This window comes from Tubulanus polymorphus, chromosome 4 (assembly GCF_964204645.1).
Source record: "Tubulanus polymorphus chromosome 4, tnTubPoly1.2, whole genome shotgun sequence".
Lineage (NCBI taxonomy): Eukaryota > Metazoa > Nemertea > Palaeonemertea > Tubulaniformes > Tubulanidae > Tubulanus > Tubulanus polymorphus.
Window position 1 is genome coordinate 2,027,571 of NC_134028.1, and position 26,370 is coordinate 2,053,940.

Sequence of the window (26,370 nt, forward strand, 5' to 3'; positions counted from 1 at the left end):
ATGCAGCATGCATTTTAGACTAAAAAAAAAGAAGAACAATAGAAAATATAATTATCAATAAATTTAACTTCAACTTCTTCATACACGTACAAACATTCCACAGTTCTTAATTACAATCATACTTTTCAGTTGATAACTAAACATCTATTCAGGACGGATTTTGTGTCGTTGAAAAAAAATTATATCGTGTAAAAAATAAATGATAAATGCACGGCTAGTTAGTCGTGCGCATGAAATATAAATAATTATTCCTAATGAATTTTATACCTATTCAATAAAAAATAGTTTTCATTTCAAAAAGTTATTCTGTTTTTATTTTTGGCTTTCAAACCGAAGAGAATAGTCTTTTATCTGAAATATGCAATTATAGAATAACTCGTCAATCAAAGGTTCTATCAAAAGTAAAGATTGATATAAGGAAATTACACGAAGAATTTGTCTACAATAGTCTGACGTTCTCTTGGACGGAATTGATTAGGTTTGAAGTATAAGCGCAACACCACCGAGTATCCATCGAGCGGGCTTCTCTTTCGTTTTCAGATTGAACGTCCAGACGAACGTCGGACCGCGTTGTTTCGTTTTGTAAACGGGACACTCGTAGATATTTCTCGTTTCTTGTCGATCGACGGGTATCGCTTTGATGAACATAACCGGCATCGCGGGCGTCAGATCTTTCAGCTTAGCTTCGGCGATCATACCTACAAAATTGAATATAACTCTTCGTAAAAACTTAGAAAATCTCCGGATATGAAATCGATTCTCAATTCTAAATCGACGATTACGTACCGGTTTGCATATCCCAGCGAGCTCCTTCCATGAACAGACCGTGCACATAAGCGCCCTCTCTCGGTGGTCCGGCCATATCTTCGCGGCTCTTTTTAGTGACGTCGCATTGTAAGCACATTTTGTCGAGGGGCCATTCATTTTTACGCGCCATCTGCTGCATGATGGCCGTGAGGAATGATTGCGGATTGAAGAATCCCGCCAGCCAGACGGCAGCCGGTAGCTGGAAGTCGGACACCCACGATTCTAATTCTTTCACGCGTTGTAGTAAATCGGTATACCACAGGGTGAGCGTGTAAAGCGACGGGTAAGCTCGTGCGGTCCAGCTATCCGGCACTGTGTCCAAAAACAGAGAATTCGAAAGACTTTCCATATCAGCAGTGATAGTCAATTCACCCTAAAATGGAAAAGGATACATTTTTATACCATCTAAATCAATTTCAACTTTCAGAAGAGTATTTCATTTGCTTTAAATTTTACCTTGAGACCGAGATCTAATTCCTTCAGCGAACGTCTGATTTCCGATGTTAAACCGTTCATACGTTCACATTCCTGGAACGCGACGACGACGTACGGAGTTCTTTCTTCAACCGCTACTTTACCCATGATTTCCAGCATATTGAACTCGTCCGGTAATTTCTCCATGATGTCGTCCAATATTTGTTTCACCTGAAAAATGACGACGGTTTTTATTTAGAATTTACAACGCGATGGACGGATGAAATTCCAAAAAACCGGATTCAGCAAAATTTACCTTTTCTTCGCGACTGACTCCACCGCCACCGTCACCTCCGGCATCACGTGGCTGCATTTCGAACACCGTTCGGAACAAGTTGTCCGATTTACTGGTCAAGAATTCGATTTCGGCATTCGGATGCAGTCCGTACAGGTACGGACTCTCAGGAGGCAGGCATTCGTCGATGTAGTTGTGGTAGCCTTTGTAATCAGAGTTTGGTGGAATAGGGAAACCAGGAGCTAAATACAGTTCACCATCCAACTGTTAAACATAAAATGGGTACATTAATTTTCTAAATGAAACACGTTAAACAGGAGCTTATTTAAAAGTTAACATTCGAAATAACTGGGATTCTTAAACAAAAATCTTCTCATGTTCATATCGACTCATAAGAAGACAGCTGAGAAACCTACCATATCAGGGTGCATGTATTCCTCTAAGTAAGTCCTACACAGACGTCTATCCCAATCATCGGTGATGTGACCTCCGTACATAATCTCACCGAACAAATATCTCAGATCTTCCCACGGCACTTTAGCGTTGGCTTCCAGATAGTTATACAACACGTTCATACTGATCGTCAGATCACCGGTGTTGTACGGGTAAACACGATTCCAACCCTGCGCGCCGAACTTACGTCGCTCGCATACGACAGCGTGGAAGTAACACAGAGCGAACAGAATGGATTTAAACTCTGCCTCACGAGCGCACATCTCTAATGTATCCTACAATAACAAATATGATAATTAACGTCCTGAAAACACTCATTTCACACAGTGACTTAGTGCCACTGGGTAAGATGCTTTATGTTTAGGTACACATGGATGGTTGAGTTCGTCAGTCTGGAAGATACTTCGGAGCGCCTCGTGGCTATGTCACTTCTCCCCGAGGAAAGATTTAAAGATAAGGGTTATTACCTGGTTAAAGTTATCGAGAGCTTTGTGTAGATTAGCGTGCATTCCTGTCGGCGGTTCGTTAGTGATTTTGATCGCTGTTTCGAGGATACCCTGAGGAATGATGTGGTAGGCAGGGTCCCCGGCTGGCTCGGCACTGATGTAAACGCGATACGCTTCGTGACTTTCCTCGCTGTACTGCTCGAGTTTCTTCTCCAATGTCGCCAACCATTTCGCAACCAAATGTACATTCTATAAAACAAAATATGTGGGATATAGGCTCAGCGTCCAATTGTTGATCAGTGTTCAAATATGAAAAGAAAGAGATGTTCAAAGAAGAGCTGCTCAACATTACAGTTTCAATTTTATAGTTGCACACCAGCCAGCCTTTAGAGCAACTGACCTAGAATTTTAGTAGAATCTAGCTGAATTCATCTGTGGCCAAGGAAGATCTAACATTTACCTGTAACACGACCCAATGGCCTTCTTTAGCCGCTAAATCCATAGCCTGTTCGGCTACAATCTCTTGACCTTGACCCAATGAGATATTGTGGAAGTTCTTATCGTCGCTCGTGAAACCGAGTTTTTTGCCGAGAGCTTCGACGTCTTTTAACGGATCGACACCGGGGGACAGAATGAAGAATATGGGCGTTCCGGGTCCGGATTCCTCGTACGATTTCGCAAACTCCACACTACGACCTTCTACGTACTTTTTACCCAGTTTATCCTCCACGAAATCGCTGAAATAGTGTATGAGATTTCATAAGATAGGATAGGATTACGAATTCGTATAGCGCCTCGTGAATTAGTAGAACGCTTGTCAAAGGCGCTCTCCAGAAACTGGTGATGATATGAACATAAATGTCTTTGAGCTGTCTTTTGATAGCGTGAGTGAATATAACGGCGAGGGTCGGGTAGGGAATGTCACAAACGCACGTCTGCCAAACGACTTCAGATAATATGATTTAACTGAGAGATGATTCTGTGACTTTATCGTTCAAACTGGTCTGTAAACTGTTAAAAGGCTGGAGAGGTAAGAGGCTGCAAAATTAAGGGAACGCGAACAAAGCGTCAATGCCTACATGGTATATGGTATCAATACCATAAATATGACAGTTGAGATGCTTACGTGATGGCATAGCTCATACGATCAGGACGCAGAGCTCTCATGATACACAGTTTCTGCAGCAATGTCTTATTCTTCCATTCTTGCGGGAATTTCTCTTTTTCCGGACATTCGCTTTCGACGAATTTCTTCCATCGTTTCGCCGAGCCTTCGATGTCGCGATCCAAGTTACGGAATTCGTCCATGTTCGACAGAGCCTGTAATATACAGAATTACCCGGTGAAAAAAATCAAGATTACGTCTAGGGGGAAATCATCAACATGTGTAAGAAGCCCATCCTAGAACAATGGAAAATCATGGTTTTAACTGACAGAATTTCAGAATTTGTTCATAGGTTATTTTCTCCCACATCTTTGAAACTCCGCCTAGATTTTTCAAAAGTTGTTGAATGTCGCAATGACACGATGTTTTCTTACCTTAATTCCTCCCCAACCGAGGTGACTGAGGAAATCAACCGGACTGGTTAAGTTAGGAACGAACGGGAACCGAAGTAAGAAATCCAGTTCGACGGCGTTGACCTCCTTTTTCATCAGTAAAACTTGGAACGCCATCTGAGCGGTGAAAATGAGCTTGTCTTTCTCGAACAGACCTCGCGACGTATATATAAACACGGAGAATGTGATACAATCGATTAGATTCTCAACTCGTACTTTCACCTCTTCAGCCGGTTCCGCTCGATCGATAGCTTTCTCAAATACTACGCTGAACGCCTGAAATTAGATCATTAGACCATCTAGATCGACTTTGTTTATTTCGAGCAGTTAGAACGAAAGAACGAATTTTGCTTTTAGCTCGACCAGCGAACAAATCTAGACAATTGCAGCGTAAATGAATGAGATTTTCTTACCTTCAGCGAGAACTGGTACATCGGGTTGATCTTATTCAAATCATTAAGGATGAAGTAAAGAAGCGAAGCCCTCGCCGCAGCCGGTCGATACAACTCTCTCGCTTCGTTAATTTTCACTTCCGTTACCTTCGCCTCTGCGACCTTCTCTTCGATCTCGGCCGCCGTACTCTTCGTAGTTTCGAGATTCTCCACCAGGGCCGTGTCGCCGAGGAAATTACCCTCGGCCGCCGACAGGCGAGCTAACAGCGAATCTTCCAGCTCTTTCAACGTGATTTTGAATTCGTTTTGTTGACGAGTCAACTCGGATTTCAGTTTCTCCAAATCCGGACGCTCCTTACTGACGACAGCGGCGAGCAATTGATCTTCTAAACCGTCTCGCGTTACGGTGAAATTAATCAGCGTAGTTTGCGCCTGCATCTCTGGTTTGTAATGAGGATTAGCGAGTTTCGTGTGTAGAATTAAACGGAATTGCGGGTTGTACTCGACCTCCTTGTCGCCCATTTTGATCGCGCGACCTTTCTTGATCGTGTTACGTCCGAGAATCGGGTCTAAAACGGGATCGACGTTTTCGCCGATGTTCTCGATGAGCACGACGTCTCCGTTGGAAACGGCGCGTTCGATCGCGTCGAGGTATCCTCTTTGTCCGAGACGTACCACTTTCAACGCCGTGCCGTAACGATTTTTTATCCAGACGACGCCCTGCAACTGAGGATCGATCATCAGCGGCCATCTTTCGGCGTTGGTTAGAATCGTCGCGTTCTCCGTCGACATTCGATCGCTCGGTAGACCTTCGTTATTCCAGGTCGCGACCGTCGCGTCGTCCGTCAACATTCCGAGAGGATCGACGTCTCCGCTGATCGGAATCGGATTCTTCTGCGCGGCGAGGAACGGCATCCAACATTTCTCCATCAGATCGAGACGATATTGCTTAGTGAAACAACCGACGTAGGATATAAACGCAGTCGTTAACAGCACGTCACCGGGTAGAGTTACTTCTTGTTTACGGAATTCTCCGACCGATTCAGCCCAACGTACGTTCTCTGAAGCTAGACCTCCGACTAATCGATTAGCTAACTCGATCGTACGCGCCGTATTCTCCGCTTCTTGCTGACATTTCAATTTCTCTCCGGTCGCGCGTTCGAATTCGTCCGTCAACTTCTTCAAAGCCGCCTCCAACGATTCTAATTTAGCTTTGATCGACGCCAGTTTTTCTTGAGCGGCCGATAATTCGGCGTTGGCCTGATTCAGAGCGATACGCTTCGGTTCCACTTCGCAATAAACGTCGTAGAACATCATTATATTAATGACCCACGAACACAAACCGGCAGCGGCTGCCGATTTGGCGCGGATGAAATCGGCGTTGAATTCCGGATCGACTAAGAACGCTTGCGTCGCTTTACGGCAGTTCTCGTGAATGTTCTCTTTGTCGTAGTTGATCAACGCGTCCAAAAACTGATCGACTTTCGCCATCATGATTTTCGCCGCTTTCCAGCTACGATCTTTCGGTACTTTACCTCCCGGAGCCATCAGACACATGACGGCCGCCGTTACGTTCACTACAGCTGCCGGTGGAGAACCGAACGATTTCAACTCTGTCAAATTATTCTGTAAATGATAAGTTTAATTCATCGATGTTAAATGTTATCCAATTTCATAAAATCAATAGCGGTCAGTTGTAAACCCAGGCCATATTCAGCATTCAGCCATATATTTGGATACAAGTCATGACTGGATACGCAAGTTTGATTTAATTTCTTGATTAATTCAGCTAATCTTCATTAATCTTAGTCACCAGGATCCAGCTCCACAGTTGAGTTGAGTTACAATCAATTCATTTTAAATGAGTCAAATCTTAGTTCATAAAAATCATTATCAAATTGATTTAGGAGTGACTCCTTTTTGTGGCACACGGCTGATCGACTGATGCATATCCTAACAACATCATGACCATTATTACCTTGTTCAGAGTGTTCAAAGCTTCTTGAGCGGCGATCAAAGCCGGTTCAGCTTTCGCTAAATCTGCCTCGCAATCGCGTTGTTTCTTCGAGACCTCTTCGTTGATGATCGAGACTTTCTTCTCTTCCTCATCGGCGATCGCTTTCTCTTTCGACACTTTCTCAGTTTCGACTCCGACGACTGAAATCAGTTTATTCGCGTCTTCGTTTTTCTGAGCGAGTTCAACCTCTTGAGCCGCGAGTTTAGCTTTCATGTCGTCGACCTGTGAATTACATCATTGAATAGGAACCTCACGATATCGAACAAATGAATTAAATAAAATTGTGGCATTTAAGATCTTTATTATTCAACCCACTTGTTCTAAATTTCAGATGTATCCTATCTTGGACCAGGACCCTTAGTATAAGACCATGTTAGTTCTATAGCCAATTTAACAACTTAAGACCTGTTTTAAGACTTAATCAAGCCTGACTTTGAATCTGGCACTGGGGCTGAAGTTTTCCCTTACCTGTGCTGCGGTGCTTTTCAGTTTTTGAAGACCGTTCTCGAGACGTTGCATTTTTTGCATGAGCTCGGCGTGTTTACGTTTCAGTAGATTGTGATACAGCGCAATCTGTTCGAGGAATGATTTCGGAGTCGTGTAATTGTATCGTCTTTCGTTTTGTAAATACGCTACGCTCGTTTCGTTCACTGATTTGTGCACGTAAGCCATGAATTCGGAAATCGATTCTCTCAGATCCGGCTGAAAGAGATGAAAAAATATGCGTATTAGACGAATTCCAGGATCGAGCGATTCCAAATTTAGATTCAACTCTTAGTTGAGTATCAAACGAATCCCTTCATGTTTCATAGGTAATAAGTGCTAATCATTCAAATAGACTGTTACTTACTGTGAGCAACTCAACCTCTTGCAAGAACCGTAAACTGACAGACACCAGCGCCTCTTCTGGCCATTCGTGGAACCAATCGATACACGTACAGTTAACGACGGCAGGGAATTTACGAGCGCGTACCCTCAGAGTGTTACCGACCGGCGAGAAACAAAGCACAACCTAAAAGCATTCATAAGATAACAAAATGTGATCGCGGTTGTACAGAAAATTCTGAATTTTTGCAGAAAATCTCAAAATGTTTGAATTTACCTTCAGTTGACGACGGACTCTATCGATAAAGAATCGCCAGCAATTTTCCCTCGTATCTTGAAGACCTTGACCTTTCACCTCGTTTCGAACGCCGCCGATGATATTTTCGACCTCGTCGTCCGGGAACAGATCAGGAATTTCACCCGACGCTAACAAATCGTTAATCAACACCAAGAACTTCTCATCAGCGACCTGAGCATCCGTCATCAGGAAAACTGTTCCGATATTCTTCACTCCCGCCTTCATATACAACGCTCCCAAGTCCAATTTCAAGTCTGGAATGCTGTAGCCTTTTCGTAGCGTTATCTGGAATACTTCCAAGCTGCTGATCGAAGCGGCTAATCGGGATAAACTTTGTTTACCGCTGCCACCAACACCGACGAGGAGAGCGTTACCGCGTGGACTTTCTAAAATACGGTTGATTCGACAGATATGTTGAATGGCGTCTTCGAACAGAACCAGGTTCATAGCGGCGTTGATTTCGTTATAGCCGTCTAGAGCTTCGGTCAAGATTTTCGTCAATTCGGGCCAGCCTTCGACCGTTAAGTATTTAGGCTCGCCGATTCCCGACGAGAAATGACTGTAGATCATCGGTCGCGCGAACAACACGTCTTCAGCCATATCCTAAAATAATAACGGTCTAAATGTTATCATTCTAAGCTAACTGATGTTCTCGCGTGCTTTCTAAAGACCCTAAAATCTTAGAAAAAAGGAAATTGAGATTTTGCTCGTAAAATATTTGATGAAGCTAAAAAAAACAAACCAAAATTCATAAAAGATATTAATATCATGCTTGCTACACCCCGAACATGCAAATCTATTTGTTTCTCATGATTTGAAATGATAAACAAAACTGGTGTAAAATGAATATATATCCTATCCGATCGTGATGAAGAGAATTGTGAGCGAAAAAAAATCAGTACAACTTAATAAATAAATCAACCTTTTCCTCTAATCTAACAAGTTTTTTAACGTCATTATTTTCGAGGTCTGCCTCATCGGGATTGTCTGGCTAATAATTATGAACCGAGAGGAAAGAAAATAAAATAGAACCGAAAGAGGTTATGTTAGATAAAATAAAATCGATTTCTCAAGGATTTGTTCCGGGCGGGGGCTAATGGGAGTCTTATAGTCACTAACCTCGAACGATTTTTTCGTAACGTCTTTAATGAGTTTATCGAAACTCTCCATATCGTTTTCGTCGATGAGTTTATCTCTGTAAACTCGTTCGGCCTCGTGCATCCACAATCTCACCAGATCAGTCGGTTGTTTGATACATTCATTGGTAGCAAACAACATTCCCTGAATTACAAACATAAATCACGAGTCACTTACATGACAGCAAAACTGCAAAACTATGAAACTTAATAGTTGGTTAAGAATCCAGGGCCTGGTTTCATAGACCAAGAATCAAAGTAATCCCTAGGGATAAATCCTCGATCTGGATGACACCCACCATAGTAACAATCAGAAACCTTGGTTACAACTGACAAATTTCAAAATGTTCCCAGGTATTACTTTGTTTCCGCATCTATAAAACCCAGCCCTGATGTAACACCAATACGTTTAATAGGCCAAACTTTTGTCTAAAAATCCCTAATTTTTGAATTTTTTCTTTTTCTTCGTTTCTATATCAAGGAGAGATGCACCTCTCAGTATGTCTTATATACCTGGAAGATATTGGACAGATCTCTCAAGTTAAACACGTAGTGGAACTTGATGGCAGTAGGCAAGAACGACGAAGCCATTCGGTTGTGAAGAGTTAACGCCGCTTGGATCAAAGTCGGCGCCAGTTTTTGGATATTCGACAAAACTTCGCTCATCGCCAAATGTTGCGAAAGAATGGACGTGTAGATGGTAGACAACGCGTCGAGACCCGGGAAACTCAATGCGAACACGCAGAAATGTCGCTAGAATAAAACAAAAAAAAAATATCAGCATCAAATGTTGTTCACAATTGACACAAACATATCTCGAAGAATTGATGTAATTTACCTGTAAACGTGGATTGATAGTAAAACTACCGGCTGTTGGATTCATGCAGGCTACGTATTGCGTATTATGAATTTCTTTCAACGATAGTTTAGAACGGTCGAACCAATGACTGTAATCGAGATGTTGTCGAATCAACGTATGCGGCTGTACTGTGAAGTATTTGTCCACCTAGAATAGTAAGAAAATTCGTATGAATCGTTGAGAAAAATATTCTCAAGCTCTTTGGTCGCGTTGTAAATATCAGGCATCTTTTCTAAACAGCATTTTCAGGAAATTAATTACCTCGGGCATATTCATATCATCGATGAAGTAGATAAGCGATTTCGTTCCCGGAGGACCGAAGTTTCGACCGGCTTTTTTCTCGAGCGGTTTTTCGAGTACGCGTTGCAACATTTCGGACGTCGTGTAGAAATTGAACGGCACGTTAGCGATCAGGTAGTCCTCCGATAGAGCGTTCAGTTTATCCTGTAACAGTACGGTTTTACCGGTACCGGCGTTACCGACGAGCATGATCGGACGACGTTTCTCGATGAGTTTGTCGAGGAAGTATCGGATTCGCGTCGTCTCCGCCGTGTGTACAAGAGCAGCCTAGAAATAACAATCGCAAAGTTCATGAATAAACAAACGTTTAAAACATCCACAAAGCTTTTTTATCATGCCATTCACAAATTCCTCATTACATCTATTAAGTTTACTCATTAAACTAAGTTAACATTTTGCGTGCTTTGCGCATAATTTCAAAGAACTTTATTGCTCACTACGGAGAGAGGGAGCATAGCTTCTAATGCTGTTTCAAAAAGCTTTTTCCAATTGTGAAAATATAAGTCCTATATGTAAACATGCATCATTTCATGCTTTTTACAACTCATTGCGAATGAGCAAAATTGATAAGCCCAGATTTCCATTCAAAATAATGTGTATGTTATGATATTTTTGAAACATGCGCTGATGTGTTGTTTTGAAGCTAGCCGTAAGACACCTGTAAACAGATTTCCGGTCGTTTCGGTTTTTTACTATTCTTTGTATCTTTTTTGGTTTCTTTGAGAAAATCCTGATCCGATCAAGAAGCGTTTTACGATACGAAAAGAGAACATTTCAAATCCGAGATTAAGAATTTCCTTTTTTTCATAAGGGATTCAAACAGAATGTATCGCGATGTATTTTATTTTACCTGTAAGGGAAGTTCAGGGTCGAGTTCGAACTTCATGATTCTCTTCGTCCACGGTTCGAATTTCTTCGTTTCCTCGTCGATGAAGTAATCGAACACGGTTCCCTGCGACGGGAATTTGATCGTTTTGAACTCGGTCGTCCACCATTTCGTGAACTCGACGCGATAATCGACGAGCTGATCCTGGAACGTACATCCTCCGAACGCCCACACGCAACAGAACACGAAGTATAATTCGTACAGCTCTTTCGGACAATCCGGAGGAGTGTTCTCCGGCGTAAGCATCACCTCCAACAAGAACAACAACATCTGAATGTGACTGACTTCGGCGATCGGAGTAATTTTCTTGAATCGAGTGCGCATCACTTCCAGACAGGTCGGCACGTATTTATCGAACAGAATTGTTAGATTAGCTTTCTCTGACTGCACTTCACGAGTATCGATCCAACTCGTTACATATCTGTAATATTAAACAGGTTACGTTTTGGCATAAGATGAAGGAAGATTATACGACTTTGGTATAAAGAGTATGGTAGAAATATGGGCAAGATATTTCAGTTTTTAGGATTCGAGTTGTGGAGCCAGTGCATAGTACATCAGTTCACCTGATGAAGCTATTTGTAGCGAAAGCTCTAAACAAGTTAACCTTCAAAATTTACAGGTTTTAAGATTGGATTCAAGATTGGGTTAAACTGATCTTAAATCGAACCTTGTCTTGGCAAATGATTCAGTCGACAAAATTGCTACTGTGACTGTCAATTTGAGATAAAACAGTGGAAATGGTGGATACTTACGGATTCCAGCCAAGATCAGCCGGATTGATGTAGAGGATACCGGCTCTCGAGACAGTAGCAGGCGTGGCAGTCTTCAGATGACTGATCTCGAATAACAATCTCATCTGAGCGGTCAAAGCGATACGTTCGTTACTGGCTAACGTCAACACTTTATTGTCGTCCATCACGGTATTCAACGATTCAATCCACATAGGATCGATGTCACCGTCCAAAACGATCCACTTCGGTCCGTCGCCCGTTAGATTCGCCATATCTCTCATAATCGTCGAGAACAAACCTTTATAAATTAGAAAATAATAACATCCGTAATTGTAAGCAATAATTTGTGCAAACTAAAGACTCACATTTCCACAGTCGATGGTTAGAATTAGATTCTCAATCAAATCTTTAGTGTTCGAATTTGAAAATGAAGAATTTTAGTCAAAACTCTCAGCGAACTTAACCCACAACCAATTTAATTTTCCAGGTAGGTGGCCACCCTGAGACTTGATAGAACGAGTCTGATCATATATAAAACACTAACCGTCCTTCCATTCACGAGTGGCTGGGTTAATAATACCAAACAGTTCATCATTAGTGACGGCTTTCGGATTCAAATCGACGGCGACCGGTTTCTTCTTCAGATTCTGATTCGTTTTGAACAACGTTTTCCACACTTGACTTTTACCGGTACCGGCATTACCGACAATAAACACCGAATGACGTACTTCGAACAATTCTTGCAATTGCACGACCTGAAAATTTAAAATTAATTTAAAAAAAAATTTCATTTACTTCTCACTTTCCTCTCGTTCATCGAATCGGCTAATTCTTACCTTGAGAACGAAACTGTCTTCCGGTTGCAGTTTCTTGTCGAGCGTCGCTTGTTTGATGTTCTTCTCGAATTCGGGATCTCGTTTACGGGGTACGTCGAGAGCCGGGAACAGATCGGAAATCAGACCCATAAATACGGGCAAATCATCGGTAACGATCTTCGGAATGTTGAAATCACGAAGAGCTCTCATCAACACCTGGTAAATAGTAGAAATCATGTTTCATTGACGATAAGTTGAGAGAAATACAAAATATCGTTCAATAAGATGCTGGACGACTGGTGTATCTAAAAGATTATCGTTTGACCTATCGAAGGCCTTTAGCACGGAGCAGGAACTGATTTATCAAATGTTGAGGTTTAACTGTTAAACCCATGGGCAAATCTAGACTCTAACAAGAAATTTCTGTTCAAAAGACAAGCAGCTAATCTTCTCTCAGGGATAAAAACTGGGATGTCGTGTATCGATTATGAGATCTTCTTTTGAGAATTTGATACTCAGAGATAATTTACATGTCTAAGTCATCAAAACTGGGGCAAGCAAGATTCGTAAACGGTGATTACACACCTGATCTTCAGGACGTCCCGGATCACCTCTCTTCAACGCACCGGCGACGACGAGCACGGATTTGATCGCGCGAAGACCCCAATCGTAATGATCCTGTTTCGACAACAATTCCTTACACAACGTGTACAGGGTGATGAATTTCCTGGCTAGCAGACGAGCGTCGAGGAAACCTTCAGCCACCAACATAATCTCACAAATCAGCTCGAAATCAGGCACAACCATAGCGCACGGTCTGTAAACAATGACAATAAATTATTCATTAAGAAATGACGAATGCACAAAGATTGAGCGCGATGTTTGATATAGATGCGTTATTTCACCTGAATAAAGCTTTCAGATTTTCTGGTAACTCTGTACGTCCGGCGTAACCGGGGTTCATCGTGATGAAAATACCGACCGACGAAATCATCTTGATCTCCTCGCCGAGGAAATTGAATATCTTCTTCTTGTCGCGAATCGCGTCTTGGATACATTTCACCTGAACGGCCACGACGGACAACACCTCTACGGAGATTCGATTGAACTCGTCGAAACAACCCCACGCACCCGCCTGAGCTAAACCCTTGTAGATATTACCGCAAGACTGTAATAAACATACAAACACAATTCTGAGAAATCCGACAATTAACTCTGGTTTCTTCGTTTTATTCATAAAACAATGTAATTGCGTACCTTGTAATCCATTTGTTCGGAGCAGTTGAACACATACACCATAATACCGAGGGCACGACCTAAATCTTTCGTAGTCTCAGTTTTACCAGTACCGGCGGGTCCGGCCGGAGCACCGCTCATAATCAAATGAAGAGATTGAGTCAATGTGATATAGCACCTAAAAATAAAAAAATACATTATCTTAATATCGGTAAAACAACACATTCTGACTTGAGGAATTAAACAAACTAATAGTCATCAAACTATAACTAATAGTCATCAAACTATAACTAATAGTCATCAAACTATTAATCAATCATTCTAATTGCTTAAGATTTTATAAATGAGAACCAGGGGCCAGTTGCTCAAAAGTTGGTTAAAGATAACCGGCCGTTAAATACCATAGTAACAATGAAATTTCAATTGTCACCATATCAACTATCCACTGGTTAACTCTAACCAACTTTTGAGCAACCGGCCCCTGGACTATAGAACCAGGACCAGGCACTCTAGCTTACCTATCAGTAAGGGGTGTTATGACCAAACGAGGGGTGTTACCCAAATATTCGTACGAATATCGGAACTGAGCGTCGCAAATGTTCGCGAAACAATCTTTATCGTTATCGTCCCAGCGATGACGTAATTGAGCGAGCCACATGAACGCCTGCGAACTCTCGACTTTGTGTTGAATCATTTTCAAGACGACGTCTCGCGCGTGCACGTCGATCGTACAGATCGTCATAATCTTCTGACGGTCGCCGGACGTTAGTTTACCGATCAACATCGTAATCAACGCATTCAACTGCGAAATCTACAATAACGACCGTTGAAACAAATTCAGAGATCACCGGAGAATGGACTTACTATCATTTTTAACCTGAAGGTATCACTTGAAAATTGGGAATAGTTGTCAGCTCTGTAAGCTAGTTAAGCTTTTGAGCTTGTGATACAAATGGCGAATCACCGGCCAGATAGAATTAACCTATGGTTGAATTTAAAAACTGAATCGCCAAAATTAGTAACCGCTGATTAGAAATTAGGCATGTTTGATTCATGCAAGGCGATTAGAAAAATTGAGCGTCCCATAGGACACTATGCAAAATTTTCTAATGATCTGTCAAAGCTTTTACGGATTAAGATAAATTGCAGCTTTATCTCAAGTTCTCCAAGACATTGTTACATACCTGTTTTTTGCTGTAGTCTTTGAGCGCGTTTTCGTAACCTTCCTCCAGACGTCCGAAAGCGATATTCACTTCGGTCGTCCACCAGATCTGCGTACCGCAGAGCGCCACCTGGGCGAGATAATCGAACAACCATTGATCTCGTGGTTTCTCTTCGTACGTGACGACGGCTTCGGTGAAATAATGACGAACGGTTTCTTTCATCGCGTCCAACAATCGATTCAACCAGACTTCCACCTACCGAGACGGAAAGAAATAATTATACAAAAACTGAGCAAATCAAAAAAATAAATTCGAATAAATTGAAAAAAGTATGTCAGTGTTATGAATTGTAGCATAGCTCGATCACACGTTTCAAATCGAGCAAAATCAATCGACGAAAAATGTGAAATTACGCGCTTTCATTTAGCACACAACTGTATCCGTACTTTAGAATAACAACAATATAGCAAGTGATAACCATAGAGATTAACTACAGTTAGAGCGACTCAAACTACATCGTTTAATCTAATACGACGATGGAAAATAAACCGTAATTCGCGTGGTCAGTTTTTTTTTTCGAACAGCCCCCGAACTGAAACGACTGCAAAAACAGTTCCAGATACTATCCTAGTAACTGTACCAGAATAGCATCGCTGGCTAGGGTTAGGTCAGCGGGATACGGTTTATTTCATCGGAGTCAGTCGTGTGCGTCGAGAGTCAGTCGGGACTCCGCGTTGTTCCGATGCTACGTACCTGTCCAGTACAGTCACATGGATAACTCATATCAACGTATTCGCCGTCTTTACTGTACATTCCGACCGCTACTTTAGTCGGATTTCCTTCGCTATCTTCCTCGAATTTCAACGCAGCCATACTGTCGAATAACTTCGTCAAATGACGAGCCACCTAAATAAATAAACAGAATATCCCTGGTTATCAAAGTAGTATCAACGTATATCTCAACATCGAAATGTCAATACCACCGGTATTTGCGATAATTTGTTATTGAATTTTACACGTAGGTACAGCTGGGTACGGCTTCATAATCCCGATGACATCTATATACATGCAGAAAGTATCTAGACTCATGCAAAAGTTGCTATAAATGTTTCCGAAAATGTTCTCATGTGTGTGTGATACCATGGTACAATTCATGCATCATAAAACATTTTACACGGAAAAATATCGGTGCTTATTCTCTTTATGTTCGATGAATTTCTAGTGCGCGACACATAGATATATATTGCACATGCGTTTATATCGTGTTGATAATTTACTCACCGAGCCGTGTGATTTTGACTGATTTTTGAGAGAAATATATAAACTGCAGGCGCAAGCAAATATTCTACTGAGGTCAGAGATTTGAGAGGGGCAGGCTGCATATATTCGTACGTTACGGAAAACTTTTCTGTCAATTCCGTGCATTTTTTGTAAAGTTTTTCAGGGCAGAAAGAAGTGAAGGTTTTGATTACTGGAAAGATGATCTCTCTACAAATGTGCACTTATTGCATCGTAACAATAACAATACTTCAAATATCGCTCGTCCGTCCAGATTTTATAAAACCATTGACGCATCACTTACTTGGTCCGGTTGGTTTCCGTTCGACAGAATATCGAGCAAATCGGCGGCCGAAACGAAATAGAATCTCGGGAACGCGAGACGTTTAGTTTCGAGGTATTCGGCCAACGCTTTCTCACACAGTACTAACTGCGATTGTACGGCTTCTAATCTGTCGTACAGGTTCGGTTTGTTTGTGGCGTCGACGACATTCGTAGTTTTTTCAACTTCGCTGACGAGTTCCTGAATAAACACACAACCAAACCAATTAACATCTTACATTCATCCATACAGTGAACACTTGTGGGACCGAGCGAAAAGTGTGACTCAAAATTCACTACAGGGAGGGTCTGGTCTCGTACGACAACACCGAGACAACACCTAGTATTCTCCTCTGAATCCCCGACAATGAAGCACAAAGCACAAATGGCGTTTATTAAGGGAGGTTTAACTGTATCTCTTGATTTTTGAATAACAATCCAGTTCCACAATCTGGGATGAACAATGAATTTCAGTTCTCTAGATCAAAAAGCAGATCCGGATCCAGATTACGATATATCGTTACTAACCTTGAAATCATTATCGATATTATCGAATCGTTTCGAATCTTCTGGCAGCTGATTTCGGATATCCTCGGAACCGATGAAAATACTCTCCAGATGGGACCACGTTCGTTGTACTTCGAACCAGATCGTGATCACTTGATCGGCCGTCGACAGTTTCTTCTGCCAGTCGGTAACTTCTTCGAGGAAATGCGCGATGAATTTCGACGTCAACATGTTTTGCAGTTGTACCTGAAGCAAATTTTACACAAGGGTTAGAAATAATCAAAACGTCGTAGTGGTTATAACTGAATTGTGCCTGGATCCAGTTCCACAGTTCTGAGTTAGAGTTAAAATTACATTTTCAACTCACGACTGTGGAACTGGGCCCAGGTGTCTTTATAGAACTAACCTGGTTATCCTCTAGAGTTTCAATCAACTCTTCACTCGTCCTCAGCAACGTGATTTGAGTTCGCGGATGTTTGTCGTGTTCGAATTCCATCGTAGCCCACGTGACGTCCAACTCTTTCAGTACTTTCTCCATGCTCATCTCTTTAACGGCCTTGTCGACGATGTTTCGTACTTCTTCTTCGTATTCGTGCAGATTCAGCGACAACAGATCGGCGAGCGTCGTGTCGTCGTCCATCGAGAATCGCACCTACCGGATACACACACAAACATTCATAGTTACAATACTGAATATTGTTTACTGGATAGTTACAAGCATGCTAGTCGCTAGTCTGAATGCGGGACTTATAATTCAAACGGTGACACAGATTTATAACTCATTCATTCAGTACAAACAAGATGAAATTCAATTCACAGTGAAATGATGATATGAATTGTGTCAAGTCATTCAATAACAACATGAAACGAGTGGTGTATACAGTGAAAAAAGGTTTCAAACCAGTTCACGTGACGCAGTGATCCGAAAATACGATTGCGTATATTTTTCGTCGATCGGGAAAATCCTTTGTACATGTCGACAATTCTCATGAGAATGAGAAACTGAATGAGATTTCATGCCATAAACAAGTGCTGTTATATAAAACATACCTGTCGATCTACAGCCTTCAGTGTTAATTAATAAACATAACAAGATCATCGATTATTTATCGCGGAAAATAAACGAACGAATAACACTTTGAAATTAAAAATTTTGTTCCAAAGAAAACAAAACAGTATTTCTTAAAGAAGAAATTTACCCCAGCTGATCTTGCCTGTTGAGAAAAATATTGACCGATGAATTTCTCGGAATCTCAATTCAAAATACGCCGGTTATAATATAACGCAGTAACTCACCCCTGTAGCTTGCATCAGTTGTTGCCAATGTCTGTCTCTGATTGCCGGATTCTGTAACTCTCCGACGGCTCGTAACGACGTCAACATGTTTTTAACGGTGCTCTCGACGCCCGTGTACGTATCCCACGCTCGCATTTCTTTATCCAACGTGCGAATGTCCTTCGCGAATTTCTTACAGTCCATTTCCATTTGTTCGACGTTGATTTCCATCCATTGCGTTTTCTTCCAGTCGTCGATACACGTACGCACGATGAACACGTAATCCCACAGCGTTTTCAACATTTTGATTTCTTTGCGACATTGTTTCAGCTGTTTGAAGTCGGGTACGTTCACCTCGAACAGACTGGCCGATTCGAGTAACGCGGCCATCTCGCGTTCCATCGACATGATCGCTCGGTGATTCGAGTCCAGTTGCTCGTACGGGTTTTCGCACGTGTAAAAGAACGGACCGATCGATCGGTATTTTTCGCGGAATTCGATTTGACGCACGTCGAAGTTCGCCGACTTTCGTCGAATGTTCGACACCTCCGATGTTTGTAGTGGCGCCACCTGCTGTTTGGTTGTGATACCGATCTTTTTTGTGTTGTTCCATTGCTCCGGCAGTTCCTAAACAACATAAACATTACAAGTTCATACACTATTCATGTATATATGATTATTCTGACAGACCAAGGTGCTGCGTAGGCTTTTATAGCCAAGTGAATTCTCTTCAACCAATGAAATTGCAGGATTGTCAGAGTATTTCACATGAAGTTTTATGCAATGGTGCGCGGTCTGTTGAAAATCTGTTATCATTTCTTCATTCTCCACACAAATCACTACTTGGTTTAAGCCTTTAAACTCCCAGTAGACTATATTGTGTATAAAAGAACTGTATTCACCAAAGCGACAAGTAGAAAGACCAGTTCAAGGCTTAATAGTGATCTGCATGAGAAACTTAGCTGTACAGATAACAACTCAGAATAGAACGCAGGCCTACAGAAAATCAATGTATTACCCCAAACAAGCGGTTACAAAACGTTCAAAGCCTTAGCAGTGAAAATAAATCAATATCTTTTCTTACCTGTAGCTGAAGATGAACTTCTTCGGGCATTTCCTGTTCGTAAGTCTTCAGAAGTTCGATCGTCTGTTTCAAAGGTTCGAACATTTCGTCGGTGGTCGCTTGGCGATCTTTAACGGCCATAAGATGACCCATGACGGCGACGAGTTCGTCGTATTCGCCCTCCTCGATATGAGCCGTTAAACCCTTATCAGCTGTCTTAATGAATTCACCCAGTTCATTCAAACTGAAACACGAACATAGAACATAATTTCATCCATCTTGACGCGAAATGCAGCCCTGGTAAGTGAATATAACGTACCTATTAGTGACGTGATCGATGAGATGTTGTTTGAACATGAAACTCCAACGTTTGATGATGTTCAGTAACGCTTGTTTGAACGGTTTCGAATCGACTTGGAACCATGATTCGAACAAAGTCATATATTCCAACGTTTCGACTTCCTCGTAGATCTTCTCGTACGCGTCGATCTGAATTTCAATGAGAAAAAAACATGATAAATATGTAGGTGGCTTATTGAAGAATGATGTGGGTGAACTGAAGCCAAACATCGTAATACGACAAGAGCAGACGGAACCAGTTTCAATACGAAGGTAGGAAGTCTTAGAATTTGACTCAAGTAGCCAACATTGTGGCTATAAAGACAAAATATTAGATTGGTTTTACCAGTAAATTGAAACCTGACTAAGCTATTGCTGAAGTAACTAAGGGGATTCTTCAGTTTGAATTCAAAGTGGTCTCTGAAGAAGGTAGGGTAGTGAAGATGAAATAATTACCTGTTCTTTGAATTGTTCGAGTGTTGGAGGTGATTCAGGAACCCCGTCCTCGGCGTGAGCCTCTATTTCTTCGGTCGTTAATACGTGGTTATACAACAAGAATTGACGCATGAATTCGTTTCGATCGTCGACCCACAAATACGCGTAATTATCAAACGAGTTTCTATATTCGCACGCTTTGTTCATCACGTTCTGAACGCGATCCATTAATTCTTGTCTCATTTCGGAGAGATCGTCCATCTCTTCTAAATCGGGCTGAAATGGACGCAACATGTAATGAAGCAACGGAAAACGAACAGCAACAAGTTTCAGTGAAGAAAAACAAACGACATAAAGAGTTTTGAAAATAGCTCGTGGAATTGAGTCAAAACGTCAAATACACTTGAAGTTTTTTTTCATATTGTGGATTTTCTTCAATTGAATTAAACGTTCACTTTTTCACTGAAACCAACTTTCATTGAGATTGTCACTAATATTCCAACATTGATCAATGCGATCCTTGGACACAATTCAGTTCTACACTTGTGAGTTACGTTACAGTCTCAATTTTTGCTCGAGGAGCACGTATTTGAACTAGGATGAAATCAAATAGGATACCTGTACTTTATAAATAATATCTATTGTCTATCATTATATAGAATTAGAATAGCTGAAAATGAACGATTTCAACTCAATAGGTTCCACTTGCAACTTGGGAAAAACAAAACCACTTTGCTTTGCGTACCTGATAATGTTCGTGACCGCTATGAGCCGCTAATCGCGGGATCAACGAAGCTTGTTTGTAAATATCGCCGACGATACCGTCGACGAGATCGTAGAATCCGTCTGCTACTCCGTAATCGAGCGACGGTAAAAACACCATATCCGGAACTTGTAGTTCGAGATGAGCGACGAACAACGGGTCGGCGATCTGTTTCACTTCGGTGTTCTCCAGTAAGAAATTCAAACTGCAGTGGATCGTATAGAAATATCCTTCGATTACCATTTCATCGACGTAATCGACGTACGCCTTCCAAACATCGCTGTTACTGTCCGCTTTGAAGAATTCGAGATTTTCCTGAAGAAATTGATAACACGTATGTAATCATGACTTTCAGCCCTGACTTCCTTAAACAGCTGGGTCCAGTTCCACAGTTCGGAGTTAAGATTTGACCCTGAGTTAACTCATTGAAAATGAACTAATCTTAACTCAAGAGTTAACTCTAACTCACAACTGTGGAACTGGGTCCAGTTGCTCAAAAGTTGGTTAACGATAACCAGTGGATAAATACCATAGTAACAGTTAAGTTTTTATTATCACTATGTCAACTATCCACTGGTTAACTCTAACCAACCTTCGAGCAACTGGCCCCTGGAGGGAAAATCCATCCCCGTGCATTTTTTAAACAGGCATACCAATGTTTAATTACAACTTTAATACACCAGGATGCGGTGTACTAGCAAAGTCCATCGCCAATTCATACATTGCACCATGGTGTAGATGCACTGAAAGGGTTAATCCTGACACAGGTGTACTCACTAGAGGGTCCAGGACCCAGTTCCACAGTTCTGTGTTAAGATTTGGTTCTGAGTTAACTCAGTGAAAATGAACTAATTTTAACTCAGACTTAACTTTAACTCACAACTGTGGAACTGGATCCTGGTCAATAAAGATACTGAAGAATAACTGACCTTTAACAACGCGTGAATCTTTTCGCCGTTCTGTCTGATTTCCGTGTAACGTCGATTCAGACGTTCGGCTCGATCGTCCAGATTCATCAATGAATCGTGTTTACTTTCTTTACGCTCGAATAACGGCTGTTTGCTCCACGTGGCCATGATCGTTTGAATCTTTTCCACGTTGTCTTTAGCTTTCTGCACGCGCATTTCCAGATCGTGTACTAGATCACGCGTTGCTTGGATGTACTCCCAAACACCTGCATATTAATGGACAGTTACCACATTTAGACAACAATTATATCAAAATCGTTCTCAAAAGTTAAGTCAATTGAGTTAAGTCATATTTTTGAGCATGAGTAATTACAAATTCAATTCTTATAGACAGAATTCTCTTTCTTTCATCTTTCTTAAAGTAATCGGTGTGTGTGGAAATGGTTTCTGAGGCTTATTAGGTTCTTGAATACAAAGTTACTGACTAACCTTCACCATTCCAGTTCAGAGATTGTTCGGCTTGCTGTAATTTGATATCGATTTCCTCCAGTTGACCTTCGACTAGCGGGAATTCGACCTCCAAAACGGTCTCGCGTACGCGGTTGTACCACTGCACGGTGAGGTCGAGATTAGCGACGTATTGACGCAACGTTTCATTACGCGAATACATCTCCGAGGCGCTCGCCGGAATATCTTCCGATTGACGGATATCGAGATATTTCACTTCGCGTAGCACGGCGACTAACTGTCAACAGATCATAAAATCGAAAAATTAGTCGTGAAAATACGGGTGATTAGACGCGTTATAGATTTCACTTTTTCAGAAATTACCTGCGGATCAAAGTTGACAGAGATGAGTTTATTTTCTTCGTTTCTCGTAATCAGCGGTTGAGCCAAATTGAACGAACACGCTTCATCTACGCTAGCGACCCATTCATCAAATATTCCAATATCGTACCTGAAAAATTAATCGTAACAAAGTTCCATCATTTTTCAATACAATTTGCTTCTTTTTGCGACGAATTGCGGATGATTTCGCGTAATACTTACTTGCCGAGTAATTCTAACATCTCGTCGTATTTCTCGTAAACGAGTTTCGCCTCTTTACTCTCCATGCACGGATGTTCGATATGTTTAAAACTACCCATCGGCACGGTGATCCGATCACGCAGCTCCTGCGACCATTTCAACCCGCCGGTGACGTTCGGCATGTTTTTATGCGATCGCGGGCGGCCGTGATCTTTCGTTTCTTGCATGTATCGGTCGTAGATCATTTTCGCTTGGTTCAAATCGGAGTCCATCAATATCACGATCGACGGATATCGACTGTCGAAGTCGTCTTTAATTACGGTTCGTTCGATTAGCGAACCGAGGATATCTAACAACTGAAACAGAGAAATAATGAGTAACGAATAATAGCGGCTAAGGGGGTCAGGTACAAGACTCGTTTATTGGAGAACTTACTTTGAATATAGATTCAAGGCCGGAACAATCGTCAAAAGCTTGACAGACAATAGCTCCAAGACGTCGGTCTAAATCAGCGATCTGGCTTTTGAAATTATCGTAGTCTTTGATGAACGCCTGCAACAAAAATTAAGATTTTGCAAAAATTTTGAGAAAACAGCATAAAAATATAAACCGGTTGGCTCTAAAGGGTCGAGTTGAACTTACATCATCTTTAGGATCCATGCAATCGTAGGTGCTTTCAGCGAATACTTTATACAATTCATTAAACTCGTCGAAAATACTAACAACTTGCGCACTAAGCATCTTTCCTTTAATTCCGCCGAATTCAACCTTTTCCAGTTTCATGAATTCCATCGCGGTGTCAAACAGTTCCTGAAAATAATATAACGAAGCAAACTATAGACATATGACAGCAACTGGCATCGACAACGTATTTCACCATCGATATCGAACTTTTCAGAGAATGAATTTTATGAAGAACTTACATTAACAGTCGCGACTCGCTCCATGAATTTATCGTATCTCGCGAATACGAGAGGGTTCGCGAACTCCCATTCTTTCGGCTCGTTACCGTCTTTGAAATATTCGGTGAGTTTCGCGCGGTGAGTTTCGTACGAACTCTTGAAGTACTGTAACACTTTGTAAGCTTGTTGCACTTTTTCAGCCGTTTCCTCGATTTCTCCCTTGAACAATTCTTGCGGCTCGAGGAAGTTCGTGCACTATAAAGTTAAGTAAATGAAGATGAAACATTTGCCAAACATTTGCCGTATGACCGAGGCATTATTCTAAATCAATGAACTCTTTTTGATGGATAGTCTAAGGAGGGCCCTTTACAGTCATAGCTCGAATGGTCTTCATTTGTATGACAAGGCCTTAATTACCCAAGTCGGGTTCTGGAAGTCATTGATCTAATCCATGACTGTGATACTGGTCAGAGGAAGACTCATTGAAGATGACAGGTACTTACAGCGTTTATGAATAGATTACAGACTTCTTGTAAGAGCACAATAATACGAGCGGGTGTATTATAGTATTTACTATTAGACCACACCAGACATAATGTATGCATCAGAGGATCGATGAACGGTTGACAATCGCCGAAATCTGCCTGTTCCAAATCTTCGAACTGACACTGCATCGGCTTCAAGTGAATGTTGATGTCTTGAGCTTCGGTCAAAGCTAAAATTTGAAGAAAAACAAACATACGCAATGAATATACCGAAATTGGAATATCTTTGTTTTGCGGATAATCTCGAGATTTAGTTACCTTCAACTACATCTCTGAAAATATTTCTGAACGAAGGGAAATAACTACTGTTGGTACGCTCAAGAAGTTCAGCCATTTTTCGCACTTTTGGATCCCTGAGCTGCAACAGATCGAAAAGCAGAAATTCGTTGAATTTGATAAGTCACAGAATTATCAGAATTTCCCCCACAAATTTCAGCTAGATTAGACAAAAACTGCCTGAAAAGGAAAATGACTTTAATACCTGGTCGTAAATGCAGTCAAGATTTTCCATCTTGGCTTTCCAGAATTGTACTTCGACGAATGGCGTAGGATTGAGTCCTTCGAGTAATGGCTGCGCTGAATCACGTTTGAGCACATCTCTGATCTGATGGGTCCATTCGATTATAACCGATTCTATCGAGTGCACCAAATTTCGGTCGTAAGTTTCTGGCCTATAACGAGAAAAATGACGATAACTAATTTTGATAAATTTCTGATAAAAACTATCGATTAAGTCATAACTCATCTCGACAATAAGTCAGAAAAATCTAGTCGGAACGAAGTCTTTATTTTACGTACTTTTCTTCGAGTTCTTGTTGTTCGACTTTCTCAGCTCCGACGGGTAACGGTAACAATGTCTTACCCTTCACCTGACCAGCAACGACGTATACGCTACTCTTTAAATTGTGCACGTGACGTAAAACATCCTGCGATACAACATGCGGCCATTGCTCGTGATTACGTTCATTAGATAACAATGGAACCAATACCTGAAAAATTAATATCAGTTTTCATTTATCACTAAAAGAAAGGCATAGAACCATCAACAAAAAAGGTCGACTCGCGCGAACACCAGGGGTCAATTTTTAGACATAGGTCAAGTTTTCCGAAGAAGTTGAAATGCTGAAGTTTTAATGTTGTCCTCATTGAAAACATTCACATTTAGCAACGAAAGCAAATATTTGACAATAGTTTACTCTATTAGTTTAACTAATCGAAAATGAACTTCTTTTAAATCAAGAGAAGAGTTTTTAACTCTTATTTACAACCGGTGAATTTGGTCTTGTGGCCGTAAGTTTTGAGCCAAGTCTGGCCATAATTTCTAACTGCTAGGGGTTAACTCAATAGTTCAGCTGGTTTAGGTTAAAAATAGAACTAGGTCTAGCCCTTAAGTAATAGCCTCTTAAAAAGACCCTAACTTTTACTCTGTTTGAATCATTTTCATAGACACACATAGTCATAGCAATTAGTCCTGATTAAAACTTATCTAGTCAATGTTCTCTAGAGACTAGAATTCAAACTTGGGTCCTACCTCATCGACAAAGGCTGAAAGCTGATCAACAGGCGAATAGGCGAGATCACCGTATAACATCGACGTTCGGAAATTCATATCTTTACCAACGGCTTCTTTCTTCTTTTTGATGAAATAACACGCTTTATTTTTCAACTGCGTCGGCCAATCGTGTTGAACCGACAAACCGCCGGATGCCGTGGCAACGACGAGAAGTTTCGGAATGTCATTCTTTTCGAAAAAGTCCATGAAAAGCTGTTTGTTTTCATCGACGCTGTACATCTTCGTCCATTTGTCCGCTTTTAGTTTGAACGTTTTTAACGCATAATCGGCGATAAATTCCACCCGATTATCGTTCAATTCCAACTCGTTCGCCATTTTTATTTCTTTTCACACGGTTCGCGCCCGTTAAAAAAACAAGAAATATCAGCGAATTTAACAGTTCTTCTACTTATCAATTTATTCTAGACGTTCTCTAGCTGTCTATCTTCATTATTTAGAGCCGCTTGCTTAGTTTATCGACGGGATTTATTGCAGAAATCAACGGTAATACTGCCGACTTCTCCCCGGCCCAGCTCTGTACTGTCTTGTGTACTGTTGGAACTCGGTTGCCCGTGGTAACCAACGTAAACTGTAATTGTTGAACCATAACGATCCTGTTGCAGATGGCAGCACAAATCGGTGTGAACAGTACTGATTATAAACGGGTGCCTCCAGAAGTTTTGGGTGGCTCCAATGCCGGTTTTAAAACGAAGCGCGATTGACCCAATCAAGTCAAGAATTTCGAAGAAAAGCTGCAGACATGATATACATTTTTTTCATGATGCGGATAGTTGCTTTTTTGTATCGTGGACTCAGTGGG

At 41.3% G+C, this 26,370-nt stretch overlaps 1 protein-coding gene across 1 annotated transcript; it reads right to left on the minus strand.

The window, feature by feature from the left end:
* Position 1: 1 nt before the first annotated feature.
* Positions 2–26,110, minus strand: LOC141903199 (dynein beta chain, ciliary-like). The gene is made up of 48 exons (XM_074791245.1): positions 25,530–26,110; positions 24,797–24,987; positions 24,480–24,669; positions 24,257–24,356; positions 23,957–24,168; positions 23,475–23,708; positions 23,194–23,361; positions 22,987–23,103; positions 22,573–22,907; positions 22,354–22,480; positions 22,012–22,267; positions 21,544–21,788; positions 20,597–20,929; positions 19,873–20,127; positions 19,397–19,566; positions 19,099–19,321; positions 18,036–18,641; positions 17,146–17,391; positions 16,761–16,985; positions 16,216–16,434; positions 15,387–15,539; positions 14,655–14,888; positions 13,989–14,281; positions 13,492–13,648; positions 13,140–13,402; positions 12,820–13,051; positions 12,256–12,450; positions 11,964–12,174; positions 11,441–11,717; positions 10,650–11,106; positions 9,761–10,066; positions 9,479–9,646; positions 9,154–9,393; positions 8,624–8,785; positions 7,484–8,107; positions 7,232–7,393; positions 6,850–7,083; positions 6,343–6,603; positions 4,386–5,990; positions 3,955–4,248; positions 3,542–3,735; positions 2,876–3,152; positions 2,437–2,664; positions 1,933–2,244; positions 1,538–1,780; positions 1,264–1,452; positions 787–1,180; positions 2–698 (listed from the first exon to the last, which is right to left on the minus strand). The coding sequence occupies exons 1-48, from the start codon at positions 25,884–25,886 to the stop codon at positions 475–477; spliced, it is 13,398 nt and encodes a 4,465-aa protein (XP_074647346.1). The 5' UTR covers positions 25,887–26,110; the 3' UTR covers positions 2–474.
* Positions 26,111–26,370: the final 260 nt, after the last annotated feature.